Source organism: Ochotona curzoniae, unplaced genomic scaffold (assembly GCF_017591425.1).
Source record: "Ochotona curzoniae isolate NIBS_2020 unplaced genomic scaffold, NIBS_Ocur_1.0 contig_2364, whole genome shotgun sequence".
Taxonomy (NCBI): Eukaryota; Metazoa; Chordata; class Mammalia; order Lagomorpha; family Ochotonidae; genus Ochotona; species Ochotona curzoniae.
Window position 1 is genome coordinate 53,061 of NW_024465434.1, and position 20,422 is coordinate 73,482.

Below are 20,422 nucleotides of genomic sequence, written 5' to 3' on the forward strand. Positions count from 1 at the left end.
TTCCAAACATAGCATGTCTTTTGTTCTCCACAGAGCATCGGATACAAAGCCCACAAGAGTAGTGCGGAAGAGAGCAGCCCCAGAGGACTTCCTAGGGAAGGGACCCAGCAAGAAAATTCTTATGGGAAAGTAGGTTATTAAGTTGTCTTGGTGTGTGGGATGCTCTTCCTTTTATATTTTGCTTATTGAAGACACTTGTTCCCATGCCAATATAGTAAAGAATTACATTTGGTTGCAATCTAGAGAAGGAGGTCAACCACACTCTGTTGATCCAGAGTGCCCGTCCTGTGAGTGCATGAAGCAGCTAGACTCTGAGCTGGTCGTCAGCTTTCAGAATCCATGGCTCTTGGCTATGCCATGTTCCCCATGTCATAGAAAGTGGAATTTTTAGGTTGATGCAGCAAAAGTTGTCAATTAATGAGTTTTTTAAATAGGGGAAGGCCACTGGTTTTGCTAAAAGAGACACATTAAACAGGAAGGAGTGATCAGAATTGAAGTGTTAAAAAACATCAAATAACTAGACTTTTAAGCCAAGCATGCCAATAAATTATTTAAAAGAAACTTAAAATTATATAAATGTAAAAGAAAAGTGAGAAGAAAGATAAAAAGGTAAATACAGAGGAATACTAGAGGAAAGGCAAAAAGGTAAATACAGAAAATTTTAATTATGCTAAAAGGTACTATTAATGCTTGAGTCCTTTTGCCTTCCGGTATCCAGTATTAACTTTATACTGTGTGTGAATATTCTTAGGAAAAAGCATTATGTCCTTATCATTAAATATTATATGCTCATGTTAGCAAATTTGTTAATGCCAAAACTAACAAAAAGTAAAACTTATGCCATCACTAAAACTCTTTTATTAAGTTGTTCTTTTTGGTATAATGGCCTGTTGTGGAAGATGTGCATGAAATATTTATTTACTTCTGTATCTGTTTTGTAGTGAAGAATTAACAAGGCTTTGGAATCTCTGTCCTGATAATATGGAAGCCTGTAAATCTGAGACAAGGCAAGTTTAAAGGTTTTCACATGACATGTTCCTTTTCTTAAATATTACATAAAGTAGAATGGAGCGTTTTTCACCTTTGATCGTAGCACAGAAGAAGTGGAAAAGCTTATGGTAGTTGACTTCTGGCACTGAAGAATATGACTTCGTACCAAAAAAGTAAAGATGCTAATAAAATAATATTAGAAATCACAAAGAAATAAAGACCCGTAAGATAATCTGAACTGAAAACCAGATGAGGAAGCTGATATGATTGCATCTAGCTAGGGAGCAGTACAGAGGAAATCTGAGTTTTGGAAACCAGGTGATCTGGTGCGAAGGGAAAGAAGTCCCTGAGAGATTACAAATCAACCCTGATAGAGTTGCCAGGGTTTTTTGTTTTTGTTTTTGTTTTTTTTTACGATTTATCTTACCTTTATTGGAAAGGTAGATTTACAGAGAGAGAGAAAGATCTTGCATCCAACTGATTGACTCCTCACATGGCTGCACCAGTCGGAGCTGAGGCGATACAAAGCCAGGAGCTTCCTCCAGGTGTCCCACGCAGGTGCAGGGTCTGAAAGCCCTGAGCTGTCTTCAACTGCTTTCTCAGGCCACAACCAGGGAGCTGGATGGAAAATGGGGCAGCCAGGACATGAACCAGTGCCCACACAGGATCCTGGTGCATGCAAGGCAAGGACTCCAGCTGCTAGGCTACCATGCCAGGCCACTGATAGAGTTTGCGTTTCTACTAGGAACAGTATAAGGAGCCCTGCCCTAGATGCTCATGGGCTGTTCCACTTGAAGGCTGCTGCTTCAACCCTTGCCACACAGTGTTCCCAAGGATGAAGTCCTAAGATAAGTTCACCATCCAAACCGAGAAATAATTCAGGGAAACAGTTCATTTTACCATGACCATGACTAAGTATCAGCAGATCAGTCAAGCAACAGGCACTTAAGTAACAATAATACCACATAAAGCTATAAAATACATATATTCCAGGTGGCTAAAGATGAAATAAGGGGAAGAAAAAAAGTCCTATCAAAAAGGAATGAGAAAACTTGAAAAACAAAGTCTTCTAGAACTGAAAAACTATAGTTATTGAAATTGCAAAAATTAGGTTAAGTGGCAAATTAGACATACCAACGTAAAAATAATGAATTAATGGTTAAGAAAGCAGAAGAAACAAGAGTCAGAAAAATATGAGTTTGGAATGAACAAAAGAAGTTAAAGTAGAAGTAATCCAAACTATTAAGAGAAAAATATAAATCCATATTCTGTAACAGAGTCATGGTTGATTTACTGGCTAGGAAATATTCAGACTAATACTGTGAAAATTTATCAGCAGTACCTACTGAAACCCAAAATAACAAGAAGTTGCAAAAAGGATAGTTTGGCAAAGTTAGTGGTAAATATGAATAGATATTATTAGGAATTCACTGTATAAATTATAACAATTACTAATTAGAGTTTATTTAATAAGGTCGAACTAATGTCCTTGCTAAAAGTGACTTGTAAGACAAGGCTTGATCATAAATGAAGAATATTAAGAGAAAGAAGACAAAGACTGAATAGTCAAGAATGCTTGTTAGGTATGTAAAAGAAATAGATTATAATCTTTAAATTAGTTGAGAGTTAAAAAGGTAAATAGAAAATTTTCGAAGAAAGATAAAATGCAAGAAACAAGTAGTGTAAAGCACAAAGCAGTAAAGTGAAAACAGATCCTAATGCAGTAAATATACATGAACTTTCTGGTTCAAGTCAGAAAGTGGCAATATATATTCAAAATTCATCTAGATGTTCTTTATAAGATAGACACCTTAACAATACAATGGGTTAAAGCTGCTGCCTGTGGCACCCTGGCATCCCATTGGAGTTTGGTTGAATCCCTGCTATTCCACTTTCAATGCAGCTCCCTACTGATAGCCCTGGGGAGGTACCAGAAGATAGTTCAAGTATTTGGACCTCTGAAGGCTGCATGGGAGAACCTGAGGGTGCTCTGCTCTACTAGCTGTCCAGTCCTGGCCTCTGTGGCAGTTTGGGAAGTAAGCCGGCAGATGGGAAATGCCTCTCCCTTTTTCTCTTCATATCCTCTCACTCTCTTTCTATAACTGCCTTCCAAGTAGATAAATAAATGTTAAAATGATAGGAAAAGGTTGAATGAAAGATGTAATAGGCATAGTTATCAGAAAGAAGTCTTAAAAGCATTATCCAAAAATGAAGCTGGATTAAATATAAAGACAGTCCTAGTGCACTAATATAAAAGGCAAAAGTTGGAAATATGCAGACGTAAACCTTATTTGCTAATAAATAGATTGTAGTCTCAAAAATCTGGGTGAGGAATTGGCCAGTCTACCACCTGGTAGAGAAATCTTGATAGACCTTCCAGTATTTAATAAATCTGCTAGGAAAAAAAAACTTGGTATAATATATTTATGATAAGTCTAACAAAAATCAGAAATTTATTTAAAACATCCATGAGAAACAAAAGCTTTTTTAAGTGCTGTTAAGAATTTTAGGGGCACTGTTGTGACGCAGTGGAGCTGCCATTCCGTAGTGGAGTGCCAGCTTAAGTCATAACCTCTGCTCTTCATTCAGCTTCTGGGTGCAAGTGGAAAATTGAGGACTACTCCCCATGTGGGATGTCCAGAAGGAGGTCCGACTCTGGCTTCTTGGCTCAGACCTGGTCAATGCCAACAAATAAAAGGATCTCTGACCTTTCCTCTGTCGTTTCTGTTATTCAAATATTCATTTTGGTTTAGCACACCTCTAGATAACCGCTGAATTAAAGAAGAAATCATGGTGGGAATTAGAAAGCTTGAGCTAAAAATACTTTTTTTAAAACTTCATGGACATCTAACTCATTGGTACGCAAGAGATGTATAGCCTTCAGTGTTTATCCTTATGCTGTTAAAAAAATGAAACCTGTTGAATGGAAGCAAGATGGTGGAATAGGGTGAGGACATGTTAAAGTAGATGCAGAAGGGTTAGCAGAGGAGAGGCAGCGAGGGCATAATCCCGGGTAATTGGAATGGGCAGGCCGGTGGCAAAGAGACACCCAGGGACCTGTAACATGGGCAAGCAGCAGATACAACAGAGTGGCACTGCAGCAAACAGGTAACCCCAACAACAGAGCTCCACCAGGAATCAGCAGGAATGCGGAAGGTGATTCAAGCCATAGAGCACCAACAGGGAATTATGCACCACTGACAGCCTGTGATCCAGTTTAAAGACACAGCTGCTGTCAGTCTAATCCCCGGCCACTGAAAGCATGAACAGGAGAAAAGCTCAACAGACAATGGTGCATCTATAACAGTCACAGAGACAGAGAACGGCGACTTGGGTGGTGCTGGCTTTGGAGGCCCCTGCAGGAACGCAGCACAGGATTAAAGAAGAGGCACAGACACTGTGAATGAAGTTACTGGCATCTTCTACAAAAATCGAAAAAACATTTCAGTCTCAGGATTAGCTGATGAAGACATTAAGGAAGTGCCAAATAAAGAATTTTTAAAAATCATTATAAGGCTCCTAAAAACAATGAGAAACAGAAATAGAAATTCAAGGAATATGTTATGGTAGGAGTTAGCGGCATTGAAACAGAATCAATCTGAAATACTAGAAATAAATACAATAGAGCAAGTTTAAAATACAATGGAAAGGCTCAGTAATTGAATGAAAGAGGCAGAAGACAACACATACAAAAATACAGTGTTAGAAAAGACATACATCAGCACCCAGAAACCATCCAACAATTAGAGGAAGTCATAGGAATAACTACAATATGTAAGCGAAGACAAGGCGGGTGCTGTCGCCTAGTGGCTAAAATCTTCCCCTTCCAGCGACTGTTTGTGCATAATAATACAGGAGGAAATGGTTGGAAGGGTGAAGGGGGAGGGGAAGGAGTGCCTATACCTGTAGAAATGGAAAATAATAACTTTTAAAAATTTTTATAAAGAAAAAGAATAATTAACCATAATGGTCAGAGCGCAGCTGATTGAAGCTGGGAGCCAGCCTCTGTGTGGGTCCAGGAGCCCAAGGCCTTGGACCATTCTCTGCTTTCCCAAGCCATAGCAGGAAGCTGGATCAGAATTGGAGCACCAAGGATATAACCAGCACCCGATTGGGATGCTATTGCTTGCAAATGGAGAATTAGCTTGCTATGTCAACACCTTGAATTTTCTTTAGTGAGCCCATTTTTCTTGTTTTAGGTAAAGATGTCTTCTGATTTTTGGATCTCATTCCTTTGCTTGACTCTACCAAACTTAGTTTCTTAAAAAAAAAAAAAAAAATGGGCCTGGCACAATGGCTCAATCCTCCCCCTGCAAGCACCAAGATCCCATGTGGGCACTGGTTTGAGTCCCAGCTGTTCCACTTTCCTTCCAGCTCCCTGCTTGTGGCCCGGGAAAGCAGTGGAGGACGGCCCAAAGCCTTGGGACCCTGTATCCGTGTGGGAGACCTGGAGGAAGTTCCTGGCTTTGGATCGGTTCAGCTCCAGTCATTTTAGCCATTTGAGGAGTGAGCCAACTGATGGAAGATCTTTCTGTTTGTTCTTCTTTCTGTAAAGTTGTCTTTCCAATAAAAATGAGAAAATCTTTTAACTCTTTTCTGCCTTTCAAAAAAATAAAACTAATTAAAAATGGAAATAAAACAACAACAAAACCAATCTCCTGGAGCAGCATGTGGCAAAGCAGTTACGACACTTCTTGGGAAGCCCACATTCCTATCAGACTGCCTGGATTTGAGGTCATAGCTCTACTCCCAGTCCCAGCTTCCTGCTGATGCATATCCTGGGGGAGCTGATGTACTTGGGCCCTGTTACTCACATAGGAGACCCAGATTGAGTTCCATGCCCGAGGTATTGCAAGCATTTGGGGAATGAAGCTGGAGACAATAAAAATAAGGGGAAGGGAAACCTGTCATGCTAAATAGAGCTAGAAATTGCTTAAAATATAAAGGTTTGGCTATTTCTTTTGTTTTAATTAATTGTGTAAAGAGAAAGGTTTCCATGGGTAGGAATAAAATGTAAACATGTTATATTTGTTGGTGAAATTCATACGCATTTAATTTCATCTACCCTCTGAAATGGCATAATCATGATTATTATGGATGGTGTAATACATATCCTAGATCTGTATTGTGCATTTGGACTAACTTCCCTTTTATTATCCCTAAAAGCTAGTTTATCGTCTTCTGCTTTGTTAAAATTCTGTGTTACCAAGTATTGGAACAGTAACTTGAGTTCAGTACCAATAGGCTCTCTTACTGCCACCATTTTATGAGTGTATCAAGAGTACAGATGAACCTCACTTATTCCTTCTGATGTCCAGGGAATACATGCCATCGCTCGAGGAATTCTTTGAAGAAGCCATTGAGCAGGCAGACCCTGAAAATATGGTTGAAAATGAGTACAAGTAAGTAATATTCTCCTGACATAATTTTGTTTCTTTAAAGAATGGTGTAGAATAGAAAGCTGATCGAGAGAGGCCGTGGGAGGAGCTCTCTCTCCTTGGAGGTGACTTCAGGTGCAGAGTTCACACCGTGATACATCCTCATTTCAGGGACGATCCCACACCTTCCTCTAGCCACCTCCCCTTTCCCAATTTTCCTTCAAAGCTCGGACTCTCCCCATAACTGCTGCTTCTCTTGATGTCCTTATTTCCTGCTCGCCACCTGCCCACTCCAAGCAGGCAGTTTTCCATGTCCCTCCCCCTCGACCACTCCTACAAAGGTCTCCTCGCTGTGTTCCTGACCTCGGCAGCATCTACTGCTTGCTCCTTCTGTAAGTCATGTTTTCTTTGCATCCATGAAAGCAGCCTCTGCTGCCCTCTGCAGTTTTATCTCCCTGAGTACCTCGTCTCAAGTCTCCATTGCTGGTGCCTCTCATTTTAGAGTAACTCCAGGATCCAACCTATTTATCCAGATTCTTAGAGGTGACACCATAGTCTCATGGTTTTAAGCAAACCATATAGTAGCGGGTTAAGAATAATCCATCAGTATGCAGATTTCAATCCCCTCTCTCACTAGGGGACTGTAGCTAATTTGATGATTTAATTCCCAAATTGCTTTCCTCTTCTGTTGAATAGCCATGGTACCCATTTCACAAGAATATTGAGAATTGATTGGGGTGATTAACTCTGAACCTTGTGGTTAGCACTCAGTATTCATGACTGGTAAGGCGGAGTCGTTGCTGTGACCACTCAAGCAGTCTAACCTTTCTCAGTTTTCCATGTGTCACCCAGTGTTCCTAAAAGTGCATGGTGCTTACTGCTTCCAGTTTTAAATGTCTGTTGCAGACTTGCTCACTCCTGCCACATCTGCTTGGTCTACTTCCTCTAGCTGTCAGACCAGTCTTGTTTCTCTCCGGTCTCTCCCCTTGGCCCTCAGGGCTTGCTGTCCCTGCCTCCCACCCCTCCCCCACCCGGGAACAACCAACTTCTGTGTAAGGTGCTCTTAGTACTTGTTTCATGCTATTGCAAATTAGAAGTAGTGGCAGGGCAGAGTAAGGCTATAGTGTAGATTAGGGCCTGGCTCTGAGTGCTCAGTTTTAAAGGGGCAAGTGGATTCATTCTTCTTTTTTTTTTTTTTTTTTTTTTTTTTTTTGACAATCATAGGTAATTAGGGTAAAAAGGGTCAAGGGCTACAGGAAAGTGGATAAGACTAGTATTTTTTACCATATTGTTTCCTTCATGTTTAAAGGGGGGAATTACGGGAGAAGGCCCACCCAATTTCCCACCCTCTCCAGGTCCCGAATGTACGGAATGCTCTGAGGTTCTTGCTCATGTGGTTTTGATATTTCAACAGTTATGAACCGCTGCCAATGTTGCCACTCCAAGCACTATGAGGTCTTTGAAAAATCCACTGGTTGACATAGTCCATCATAGCTGAGATGGTTGGTTGACCTGTTCTGTCTTCTCTCTTTTCTTGGTAAGGGTTCTGAGTCCAACATTTAGATTAGGAAGATCTCCAAAGAAACTTCTTGTATGTGCTAGCAAGTACAGGGCCTGGCACAGTCCATCGCCCTGCTCAGCTGGTGGTTGTAATGGCTGGGTTGGTTCTGTTTTCACTTCCGACTTGCACTGGAACCAATGGGTGTTGCAGTCCAGCCTAGTTCTGCCCAGCACATACTTGGCCCTCACATAAACCAGTGGGAGCTGCAGCCTAGTTGGAGCGACCTGCAATAACCCCCTCCAGGCCCGCCCCCTGCCCTGGTTTGCCAGTATGTGTAGCAGTAAAGGTGGATTCATCCTTAAGGTACTAATTCTAGAATGCTCTCAAGAACTTGAATGATATGGATCTGTCATGAATAAGAAAATTTACATGCATAGTTGGTAAGGACTATGGACACAAGTGTCAAAGAGCAAGGTACTAAACTGATGAGGCTAAATTTCACAGCAGGTGTTAACTTAGAAAAAAGTTTCCAGTGTTATCAGGGCATTTATTATATTGTTTATATGTTATTACTATTAGAGATAATGAAATAAGCCAGATCTCTACTCAGTGAATTTAGGGGTGTGGGTAGAGACGCTACTCTGGTTTGGCAGAGGTCTCTCAACTTCCTGTGGTCCACATGTTGCTACCATGCTTCACTGGAGACATTGGTACATCCTCTTCTTGCCATCACAGTTGGCTGCTAGCTATCTCTTACTGTTTGAACCATTTTTATTCATTAAGGGAGGCATTATGTGAAGTAAAATTCATGTGTTGTAAACAGAAAACCAACAAAATTAAAATGTGCATAAAGTTTTTAAATGTGCTTGCATCTGACGCTGCTCTTCACACTGGTGGTCTCTGACAAGTGTGTACTGAAACGGAGACGGGCCTCGGGCCCAGGACAGGATGAAGAGGATGGGGTTTGAGGTGTTTACACCACATCATGTGACAGAATTAAGCAGAAGGGAATATAGAAACCAAATGCTGAATTACACAGTGGACATCTCTTCGTAGGGCCGTGAACAATTCAAACTACGGTTGGAGAGCCCTGAGACTGTTAGCACGGAGAAGCCCTCACTTCTTCCAGCCAACCAACCAGCAGTTTAAAAGTTTGCCTGAGTACCTGGAAAACATGGTGATAAAGCTAGCCAAGGAGTTGCCAGTAAGTAATGCGGGACAGTTTTCTCATACTCTTCAGCTGGCATCATCATCGTTCTAAAATATGTAATCACTGTTAGCAAAGACATGAGCAAATCTAAGTGTTTATCCTGTTGGAAGTTTACTTGCATTTTTTTTTTTTTTTTTGCAATGAGGAACAAAATGTTTGAAGACTGGTAAATTGATGACAAAGTAACTAGCATTTCTCTGTAACATATACTTAATGCAAGTCCACAATACTTTTCATCGTCAGCTGCCACCCCGCCCTCCTGCCCTTAATCTCAGGTTTTTCTTGCTTACCATTATTGTCTTTCATCAAAACCAGGGGCTGAGGACTAGTAGAAAATTTGGCCTACTTTCTAACTGTAATATTACACCATGGTAATTATACTATTATGTGGTGTCTAATAAAATTCTTCAGAAAAAAACGGTAAGGACATTTGCTCCTCAGACTTCTGTTAGGCTGAACCACCAGGGCCTGGCTCTCTGCAGGCCAGCTGCACGTGCTTCGTGCTGCCTCCTGTCCGTGATGGGTGGGGCTGGGAATCTGCACCTGTGAGCCTCTGTAATGGGCCTGAGAAGAAAGTTCTGGGCCCTGCCTTGGCATCTCAAACCCCTGCATTTAAAAAGCATCTTCTATTATCTCACTTTCAGAAAGCAGTATTCCTTTAACACATTCTTTCTCATTTCTAGCCTCCTTCTGAAGAAATAAAAACGGGTGAAGATGAAGACGAGGAAGATAATGATGCTTTACTGAAGGAAAATGAAAGTAAGAGTTAAATTTTCTCAGGTTACAAAATTAGAAAAGGGTTGGGTTCTTTCATCTCAACCGCTTCTCAGTATCTGCCACTTGATCTCACTCTGTGACAATGAGGAATTAAAAACATTGCTTAATAACAAAAAATACTGTAATTATGCAATAAAATTTGGAAGTGATGGCATTTTTATTGGAAAGTCAGATATTTAGAGAAGACATAGGAAGATCTTCCATCTGATGGTTCACTCCCCAAGTGACTGCAACGGCTGAAGTTGACCCAATCCTAAGCCAGGAGCCAGGAGCTCTTCTGGGTCTCCCACACGGGTGCAGGGTCCCAAGGCTTTGGGCCGTCCTCGACTGCTTTCCCAGGTCACAGGCAGGGAGCTAGATGGGAAGTGGAACCAACAGCCAGGACACAAACCAGCACCTATATAGGATCCCAGCACATAGAAGGCAAGGATTCAGCCACTAGGCTATCATACCAGGCCCAATGATATTTTTAATGGAAAGAAGTTGATTTGTGGGTGATACCCTACTTCTATATGAGGGGGACAACTTTCCATAATGCTTTCAAGAATGGATTTCAACTGATGGAAAATGTGAATGTATTTACTTCTAAAGCTTACTAGGGGGTCCAGTTGAACCCTAGCAGCTAAAGTCCTTGCCTTGCATGCACCAGGATCCTGTATGGATGCTGGTTCACATCCCAGTGGTCCCATTTCTCATCCAGCTCCCTGCTTTGTGCCCTGGGAAAGCACTTGAGGACGGCCCAAAGCCTTGGGACCTTGTACCTGTGTGGGACACCCAAAAGAGGCTATTGGGTACTAGCTACTGGCTAATGGCTCAGATCAACTCAGCTTTGGCCATTGTGGCCACTTAGGGAGTGAATCAGTGGACAAAAGTTGTTCCTCTCTGTTTATCTTTCCAATAAAAATAAATATTAAAAGAATTTACTAGGTGTCTCCACCTCTAGGCTTGGCTTCCCTTATGTGTGCCAGCTTGAATCCGGGCTTTCCGTGCAGCTCTATGCTACTGTGCCTGGGAAGGCAGCAGAGGATGGCTCAAGTCCTGCACCCACTTGAATACCCAGAAGCTCCGGGCTCTGGACTGTCATTGCAGGCGTCTGAGGAGTGAACCAGATCCCTCTCTCTGCTCTGTTGCAACTGCCTTTCTTTTTTTTTTTTTAGATTTATTCATTTTTTTTAAGATTCATTTTTTAAATTTTTTTATTTAAAGATTTATTTTTATTATGTTTTATTGGAAAGGCGGATATACAGAGAGGAAGATCTTCCGTCCGATGATTCACTCCCCAAGTGAGCGCAACGGGCCGATGCTATGCCGATCCGAAGCCAGGAGCCTCTTCCGGGTCTCCCACGCCGGTGCAGGGTCCCAAAGCTTTGGGCCGTCCTCGACTGCTTTCCCAGGCCATAGGCAGGGGAGCTGGAAGGGAAGCGGGGCTGCCGGGATTAGAACCGGCGCCCACATGGGATCCCGGGCGTGCAAGGCGAGGACCTTAACCACTTGCGCCACTGCGCCGGGCCCAGATTTATTCACTTTTATTGCAAAGTCAGATATACTCTCTAGAGAGGAGGAGAGACAGAGAGGAAGATCTTCCGTCCTATGATTCACTCCCCAAGTGAGCGCAACGGCCAGAGCTGTGCCGATCCAAAGCTGGGAACCAGGAACCTCTTCCAAGTCTCCCACACGGATACAGGGTCCCAAGGCTTTGGGCCGTCCTCGTCTGCTTTCCCAGGCCACAGGCAGGGAGCTGGATGGGAAGTGGAGCTGCCGGGATTAGAACCAGCGCCCATATGGGATCCTGGGGCGTTCAAGGCAAGGACTTTAGCCGCTAGTCCACGCCGCCGGGCCCTGCAACTGCCTTTCAACTGAAAGTGTAATCCTAGTAAGGTGATGAGTCAGGCCCTCCAGCTGTCCATTTCTGCTATAGGCTTGGACTTCACAGCTGTTTTACAATCTGTTTTCCAGGTCCTGATGTTCGGCGGGACAAGCCTGTCACCGGGGAACAAATAGAGATGTATGCCAGCAAGTTGGGTGAACAGTGGAAGATTCTAGCTCCCTACCTGGAAATGAAAGACTCAGAAATTAGGCAGATTGAGTGTGATAGCGAAGACATGAAGATGAGAGCTAGACAGCTCCTCGTTGCCTGGCAAGATCAAGAGGGAGTGCATGCAACGCCCGAGAACCTGATTAACGCTCTCAACAAATCTGGATTAAGTGACCTTGCAGAAAGTCTAACTAATGACAATGAGACAAATAGTTAGCTTCTTTGTTTGTTTCTTTTTTATTATTATTATTAAAACTGATAAGATTTTGTTACCAAGCAGCATTTGATAAGAGGTCCACTGGTTTTGGTAAACAATAAACATTTTTATAACAGTTGTTGTACAGTTGGCTGGTGCTCCAAGAACCACAGAACACACATTGGCTCAAACCTCAGGGCTGGTGGGCAGTGGGGTGGGAAAAATGACCTAAATGAAGTGACCTCAGGAATACAAAATATATTTTTATTAAATAAAATGTACTTATAATGACATAAAATAAGTAAGGGTATGTTGTTTTTTTATTAGTTTCCTGTGTGCTATTAGAAAATGTATCCTAAAATCCCCATATAACACTTTCTGAAACCAAAACCACTCTATTCAATTTATTCATGCTTTACAGCGGACAGCAAATGATCTCATGTTTTTATAATTAAGATTTTATTGGCACCCAATTGTGCCCAACTCCTGTTGACCATGACCTCTGTTGCACAACACAAATTACGACACCTATGGTGTGTACAGCCTCAAATATTTATTATCTGCTCCACTGCAGAAAATGTTTGCCAACTCCCAACTTCAAAATAAATAGGTTAAAAAATAGGTTTGGCATCTTAACTCGGCCTCGGGGATCACAAGATTCAAATGAGATGTATGTGAAAGCAGTAGGAGGTTAATGGCTAGGACAGTACCCATGGCTCTTCTGTTCTTCCTGTTCTCCCATAAACAATCCCTCCAGGATTAGACCACTGCTGGTCATCTGAAGAAAGCCTGCTGCAGGCATGACCTGTGAATGCTCTTGGCTCAGGACTAATGTCACTGTGTCAGCAGAGAACCAGCACAGCTTTAATGTGGCAATGGCCTCAGTGTTCATGGCACACAGCATATAAGGCACATTCAGGAATCAAGACTCGTTTTGCCTACTTTTCTCTTAAAGACCCTACATGCAAGGCTGAATTCTAAAACACCTTATTTAAAATACCACTGACTGGTGTAAATCCAATTGTTTAATGAGATCTTTGGGATAATGCTTTTTTTTTAATTCAAGTTTTTTTCTAATGATGAAAGGACTTAATTTTTATAATTCAAATACATTCCATGCAAGACTTACGTACTTGATTTTAAACCTATCTCACCTGGCCTTGGAGCTACAACATCTAGCAAGTGAGAAAATCTGCATTCCAATTGCTAAATTTATTAACAAAATTATTTCCAAATGTGATAGAAAAAGACTACAAAGTTACAGTCATCATACAAACATAAATCATTAAAGTTTTAGTGTCTCCATCCTCTCTAGTCTGCCCCATGCCAAAAGGAATATTGACTGCCAAAAAAAAGTAAATACTGAGACAAAGAAGCTGTTTACAAAGTAATTTCTGTGAAAGGTGTATGTCTTACCCCCTAATGTTCTGATTCCATTACGTTGCTCAGATGTGCGAGAACAGCCATCATTTTGTAGAGTAACAGTTACCAGTGTCATGCTCTGCAGAGCAAGGCAGGAGATGTCATGATAGTCCCCAAACTTTACTTTACACACTTAACTCAAAATTCGAGACAGCTACTAGTCAGTCCTTTATCTCCATAGCAGTCAACCAAGGCTCCTGAAATAAAGATGAAAAACCGACCAACTGGAAAGCATTAAAAGTCAGAAACTTATACCTCAAACACTTGGTGTTTTCCATCATTACTTTAAAACATAAGATTATGGGAATTAACAATAAATAACTGAGCCGAGTAAAACCACTACGTTCAGCATCCAAAGATAGCCATTACAACTGCACAAGGAGGCAAAGATGATAAATTTTTTAAATGGATGCACTAACAGTAGTTATATTAACCATCTGCAGAAATTACACAATATTAAAACAGTCATCTTTAGCTAAGCTCCAACACTCAGAAGACAAAAGAGGTCAAAAGCTGTTTATACCTCTTTTTTTTTTTATTAAATATCATCATTTTCTAAAAATAAGCCACCAGAGCCTGTCAGCATTTGAGGTTGATTGCTACAAAACCATTGCAAAGTTAAATGTACAAGCCATAGTATGTTGGAGAGAGAAACAATGTATAATCAAATGTACTATTATCACAATTTAAAGTCATGAAAAGCCAGCATGAGTCAGGCTGGACAAATACTTGATTGTACCCATGTTTCCATGGGATGTGGAAAGCAGCACTGAGTTACACAAGGAGAACAATAATTTTTCCATCTTCCTGGAAAAATGTTAGATAAGGCAAAGGACGGGCACCTACTGAGTGGTGGTTTGAACCATGCAACAACAAATGATAACAGGTGTGCGATAAACATCTGATTGCTGAACCTTGGACTTGGGAAAAAGCAGGGAGAAAAATGACCACAATGTAATTATTGAAAAGCATTTTAACTCAGAATATTTTTGAATTAAAGCAAGAAATTAATTTCTTAAAAATGTCTTCCATCCACTTTTATACATGGCAGCACAATCCAAAAGGAATTTTCTCTTCAGTAATTTTTAAATTTGAAATTGGAAGTCTGCTTCTGCTCTCTTGTTCCACATGAGGGGAAACAGAAAACCACCCAAATGTCTTTCTCTAAAGCTCTGGATTATAGAAATGATCAAATAACATTTCACACCTAAGCATGAATAGCTAATGAAGATTACTGTTCATTCTCTTCTTCCATTATTTCAACTCTGCGAGGCCCGTAGAGTAAAACATAAGCGATGTGCCAGTCTCCACCGCCAGAAAGCCGCAAGATGTCTTCCGGCGTGACGATGCTGACCTTGTCATCATCAAACTTGATCCACTCATCTAAGTAACCAGAGGGGACAAAAGCAAGTTATTGTTACACCACAATCCTCTCAGAGTTCCATTTCAAGACAAGCACCAGAGCCCAGAGTACAGAACACCACCTAAATCATGGTTCAGAGAACAAACAGTCCAGGCCACTAGAAGGGTCCCAGCAGTCACAAGTACTTCAATACTCTTTGTAAAATACACAAGGTCAGAACCCAGACAATAAATCAAAACTATAAATATCATTTCTACCTGTTTTTGAACGTGACTTCTTAAATTTTTATTTTTCCTTAGGTGCAGGATTTCCTCCTTCAGCCCTTCCCATCCCCTCTCCCCTCACTGTTTTCCCCTATAACAATTGTACAGTCCTTCAAACACAGTCACAAGTCCGCCATTCTAAGTGTATCATACACTGAAGGCACAGACAATGGTAGAAAGTCCAGCATCCTAAAGTAACATTTATAAAACATTGCTTAGGTTAATATAAATGTGCTCATTTGTCATTTTCAAAAGAATTTTTAAAATTTCTTAGTTTTAATTTCTAACATTCAATTTAAACAAAAGTTCATCAGGACTTCAATAATTCAAGATATAAAGCAAGAGACTGGGACCAGCATGATAGTATAGTGTAGTGAACACACCGAGATCATATGGGTGCCGGTTCTAAACCCGGCAGCTCCACTTCCCTTCCAGCTCCCTCTTGTGGCCTGGGAAAGCAGTGGAAGACGCCCAAAGCTTTGGGACCCTGCACCTGCGTGGGAGACCTGGAAGAAGTTCCTGGCTCCTGGCTTGGGATTGGCTCAGCTCCAGCCGTTGCGACCACTTGGGGAGTGAATCATTAGAGGCAAGATCTTCCTCTCTGTCTCTCCTCTATGTCTGCCTTTCCAATAAAAATAAATAAATCTTAAAAAAAAAGAGAGAGACATGAAACTACACATGCATATAAATGCAGAGCTATATAATTTATGATAAATGTGAGTCTTTAATGGTAGGAAAAAAAAACAGATTATTTACCATGTTTCCTTTTCACCCATGATACATAATGACCTGAAGAACTTGATCTTCCCTGGTGTGTCAGCACTGCTTGTAAATCATAGTATCCACAGTTATTTGAGCCAATATCTAAAGAAAGATGTAAATCTATTAATAATGAATAATATTCACAGATACATCCTTTCTCTAAGTTAACAATCAATAACAAGTTTAGATTAGAAAAGTACTATTTTATTAGAATGTAGTTATTCATCACTTCTTACCTGAGCTAATGCTTTGTGTTAAGTTTCTTGGTGCATCCACAGAGCCTGACTCTGGCTGAGAGGGCTACACTGAAGTAGACCTGGTCAGCCAAGAGACCTTAGAAAGACTTGCTCAGCCCTAGTGCAACAAAGGTGACAGCGTCTGCTAGCTCTCAGGACCACTTAACACAACATTCCTCCCCACATTGGGGTCTCTAGGGTGACACCAAATGACTGCCTCCAATCCTGGGCACTGACTAATTATACGGGGGCAGCGGGAGAGGAGATGGTAGAGAGGAAAACGAGGGGGCAAGGGAAGAAACCCTATGCCTACAAAACTGGAAAATAATAACAAAAAAAACTGCGTGTGGGGACAGACATTTGACAGCGGTTAAGGCATTGCTTACGACACCCACATCCCAAAGTAGAGTGCCTAATTTGAGTTCAACATGTGCTTCGTACTCCAGCTTACTGCTAATGTGCAGCCTGGAAGGCAGCCAATGATGGCTGAATTAGATCCCAGTCACCAATATGGAAGACCAAGATGGAGTTCTGACTCCTGGGTTTGGCCTGGTCCAGCTATGTTAGTTGTTGGCAATTGAGAATTCGACTGCAGATGAAAGATATCTCTTTATTTTTTTCTCTTGAAATGAAAATTTTAAAACTTAAAGTATATGACTCAGAAAAAGTAATCTTTCTATAAGCCACATTAAGGTCATTTATTCAAGAAATCTGACTAAAAAAACAAGCATGAGATCCAGATATGCAACAATTCCACCTCAATAAACACATGCACATAGAATAATCCAAAGGGAAGCAAACTCCCACTCACCATCAGCAAATGAAAAGGGCTCATACCTAACTTCTTTCTGAGGACTCTTCTTGTCATTCTAAGAGGAAAAACATTTTTAAATTTTAAAATACGTTACTGGAAGTAAAACTTGTATTCTTAATGAGTTTTCAAGTTTACAACTATTTAGGTCTACAATGCAAAAGCAATGAGATAAGATGTTTACCTCACAGACTGCCAGCATGTTTTCACTGTAGCACTGTTCTAACTTCCCACTAGTTTTATGTAAAAACGCAAACTAAAGGCTTCGCGCTGTAACAGCTTAAGATGATCTTGTAACATGGTCTGGGAGGGCAATAAACCTCCTTTGGGCAACCAAAAAAAATACTGTGACATACACTATAGGTAACACAGGATTCCAGGACACAAAAGGAAAAAACAGTTCCGTAAGTTTAACAAAACATATTCACTCCACTCCACATCTGGGCTGCTGTGAACAGCGCTGTGATAAACATGGGAAGCCCCACCATGCTTTCCGTAATGGACATACTAACTTACACTCCTATCAACAGTGTATTAGAGCTCTGCACCTATGCATCCTCATCAGCATTGTAATCTTTCCTGTTGGGATTTTACTGAACATTCCTTTGATGAATGATGGTAAGTAATTTTTCATAGCTGTTGGCCATTTTATATCTTTTAATAAATATCTCTTCAGATCATCTGTTTTTTAATTAAGTTATCTGTCACTTTGCTGCTTTTCTTTTAATAGCCTTTTACAAGGATGTTCTAGATACTAGTTCCCATCAAAGGAATAATTCCCACATATTATTTCTACTCTGCAGGTTGTCTTCACTCCACTGTTTCCTTTCTTGTACACAAGCTCTTTGGTTCATTATTATCCCATTCGTCCACATCTGCATTAACTGCTTTTGCTTGGGGTTTTTCCTCTAAAGTCACTGCCTGTGTCAGTATCTTGAAGTGCCTCCCTAATGTTTCCTTCTGTGGCTTCATCATTTTAGGTCTATGAGTCAATTTTTGAGTATGAGAGGTCTAGTTTTTTCACATATGGATTTATGCAATTTCCCCAGCACTATTTACTGGAAAGACAGACCTTTATCCAGTGTTTGGAAAATTTTTTTAAAATAATCCACGGTCAAAAAGGAAGTTTCACATGATAAAATAACTAACTAACTAACTACAAGGAGGGGCTGGTATTTGTGACAAAGCAAGGTAAGCCACTGTGTGTGGTACGCCTGCAGCTGACATCAGAGTGTCACTTCCAGCTCCAATCACTTCCCTCGGATCCAGCTTCCTGTGAGAGGAACCCTGGGAGGAAGCACGTGGGGTCCTGCTACTCATGCGGCACACCCAGATGGTGCTCCAGGTTGCTGACTTGAGCCTGGCACTGTGCTGACTGCAGACACCTTGCGAGGGCACTGGCACATGGAAGGTCTGGCTCTGCCTCTTTCCAGATTCTTCCCTGTCACTGAGCCTTTCAAAAGAATAATAATAAAATACTAGGAACAGAATAAAAGTGAGAACACAATATATCAAAACTGTGAGACACAACAAAACCACTGCTGGAAGGGATATTGATAGAATTAAAACCACACAAGAAACTGTGAAATTGTTAACCTAAGTCTCAAACTGAAAGCAAACAAAAGAAAGGAATTAAGCTCAAAAACCAGTAAAATCAAAAATAGAAAACAAGAGTAAAAGCATCAATGAAACACAGCCAGCTCTTTGGAAAGATTAAAAAAATATAGCAACAGCCACCAAAAAAATAATAATCAGAAATGAAACAGTACAGATCCCACTATGTCACCTATAGATGTCCAAATAACATAAAGAATACAGTGAAGTCTCAGCTAATGATATTTTAGTAAATGATGGACCACGTATATAACATTACAATGGAGACAAAAATTTCCTATGGACCATTGATATCACAGATGCTATCAGGTAATGGCACAATGCATTAATGCTAATGGTGATGCTGGGGTTGCCAGTGGTACAAAAGTATAACACAAATATGTATACTATAGGATACATTACAACAACTGTTACTGGTTTATATATTTATTATGCTTTTTATCAATATTTTTAAGTGTTCTACCTCTACTGATAAAAAATTTACATTAAAGCAGTATGTCCTGGGCCTGGCACAATAGCCTATTGGCTAAAATCCTTGCCTTACATATGCTGTGATCCCGTATGGGCACCAGGCTCATGTCCTGGCTGTTCCACTTCCCATCTGGCTCCCTGTCTGTGGCCTGGGAAAGCAGTCAAGGATGGCCCAAAGTCTTGGGACCCTGCACCCACGTGGGAGACCCAGAAGAAGCTCCTGGTTCCTGGTTTAGGATTGGCTCAGCTCCAACAGTTGCGGCCATCTAGGGAGTGAATCATCGGACGGAAGATCTTCCTCTCTGTCTCTCCTCTCTTTGTATCTGACTTTCCTATAAAAAATAAATCTTAAAAAAAAAAAGAAAGCCAATTTTATAATCTCTAAAAAATAGGCAAAAGTAGAGGTAATAAATCAGCAAAGCTGAGGATGTAACATACAAAAATTAACTGCATTTATACACACTAGCTGTGAATATGCACATATGTAAATATGTAAATGTGTTAAGAAAATATTAACAGAGACTCAACCTTTTCCAAAAAAGATTTATGCATCTAGGCCACAGCAGCTCCCGCACATCCAGGCTTAGCTCTGCATCCCAACTTTCCACAAAGGCCGACAACGGGAGACGCAGGGATGGCTCAATCATGAGATCCCTGCCACGCCTGTGGCGGCCCAGCCTGTGCGGGCTCCTAACACAGCCTGCACCTGTGCAAGCAGTACAAGCACCAGCAAACACTGCAGCAATGGAAAGAATTCTCTTGATTAAATTAAAAACACTCAGAAATAAGGTGAGCTAAAGTATAAAACTTATACATATGGTGAAAATAATTAAAGTTAAAATAATTAAAGAATACCAAATAAATAAAAAGACACATCAACACCAAACTTACAGATTTTTAAGATGTAATACTTTTAGATGATAATATTTTCAAATACAGGCACAAAGTGAATATAATCCCTATAAAAATTTTTAACTCCATGCTTGAAGACATGGACAAACTGATTCTACAAAACACAAGGAAAGGCAAGGGGTTCAGGTTAGGTTAAAAAAAACAAAACAAAACAAAAAAGCCTTCAAAAAGAACAAAGTCAGGATCTTCACTGCATAGTTTAACAACAGTGACCACAACATAATACTATGGCACCGCGTCAGATACACAAGGACTAATGAAATAAAACCTAGACATCAAAAACACACTCAAACATGGGTTCAGTCCACTGATTTTCTACAAAGATGCCACGGTCAGTCAAGGGGCAAAAAAAGATTTTTTTTTAAATCATGCTAGAACAACTTAAAATAACATGCTGATTACAACACTCTTACAAGATGTTCTCTAAGGGGAAACTGGATAAAACGTGCCCAGGATGGCTGGTATTGCTTATAACCATATG

At 40.7% G+C, this 20,422-nt stretch overlaps 2 protein-coding genes across 6 annotated transcripts in view; one reads left to right on the forward strand and one right to left on the reverse strand.

Annotated features, from left to right (window-relative positions):
* The window catches only part of THOC1 (THO complex 1), a 48,756-nt gene extending 36,533 nt beyond the window's left edge, over positions 1 to 12,223 (forward strand). Inside the window, exons 16-21 of the mRNA XM_040974016.1 lie at positions 34 to 129; positions 942 to 1,007; positions 6,309 to 6,392; positions 8,926 to 9,073; positions 9,763 to 9,838; positions 11,813 to 12,223. Of these exons, the coding sequence (XP_040829950.1) occupies positions 34 to 129; positions 942 to 1,007; positions 6,309 to 6,392; positions 8,926 to 9,073; positions 9,763 to 9,838; positions 11,813 to 12,108 (766 nt within the window). The 3' untranslated portion in view covers positions 12,109 to 12,223. The remainder of the gene's footprint in view (positions 1 to 33; positions 130 to 941; positions 1,008 to 6,308; positions 6,393 to 8,925; positions 9,074 to 9,762; positions 9,839 to 11,812) is intronic.
* Positions 12,110 to 20,422, reverse strand: part of USP14 (ubiquitin specific peptidase 14) — a 52,455-nt gene continuing 44,142 nt past the window's right edge. For 3 of the 5 annotated variants that reach the window (XM_040974020.1, XM_040974021.1, XM_040974017.1), the window contains 3 exons: positions 16,945 to 17,002; positions 15,892 to 15,999; positions 12,110 to 14,892 (listed from right to left, as the gene is read on the reverse strand). In XM_040974020.1, the coding sequence (XP_040829954.1) occupies positions 14,741 to 14,892; positions 15,892 to 15,999; positions 16,945 to 17,002 (318 nt within the window). In that variant the 3' untranslated portion in view covers positions 12,110 to 14,740. The remainder of the gene's footprint in view (positions 14,893 to 15,891; positions 16,000 to 16,944; positions 17,003 to 20,422) is intronic. The other 2 variants (XM_040974018.1, XM_040974019.1) reach the window with 2 other exon arrangements.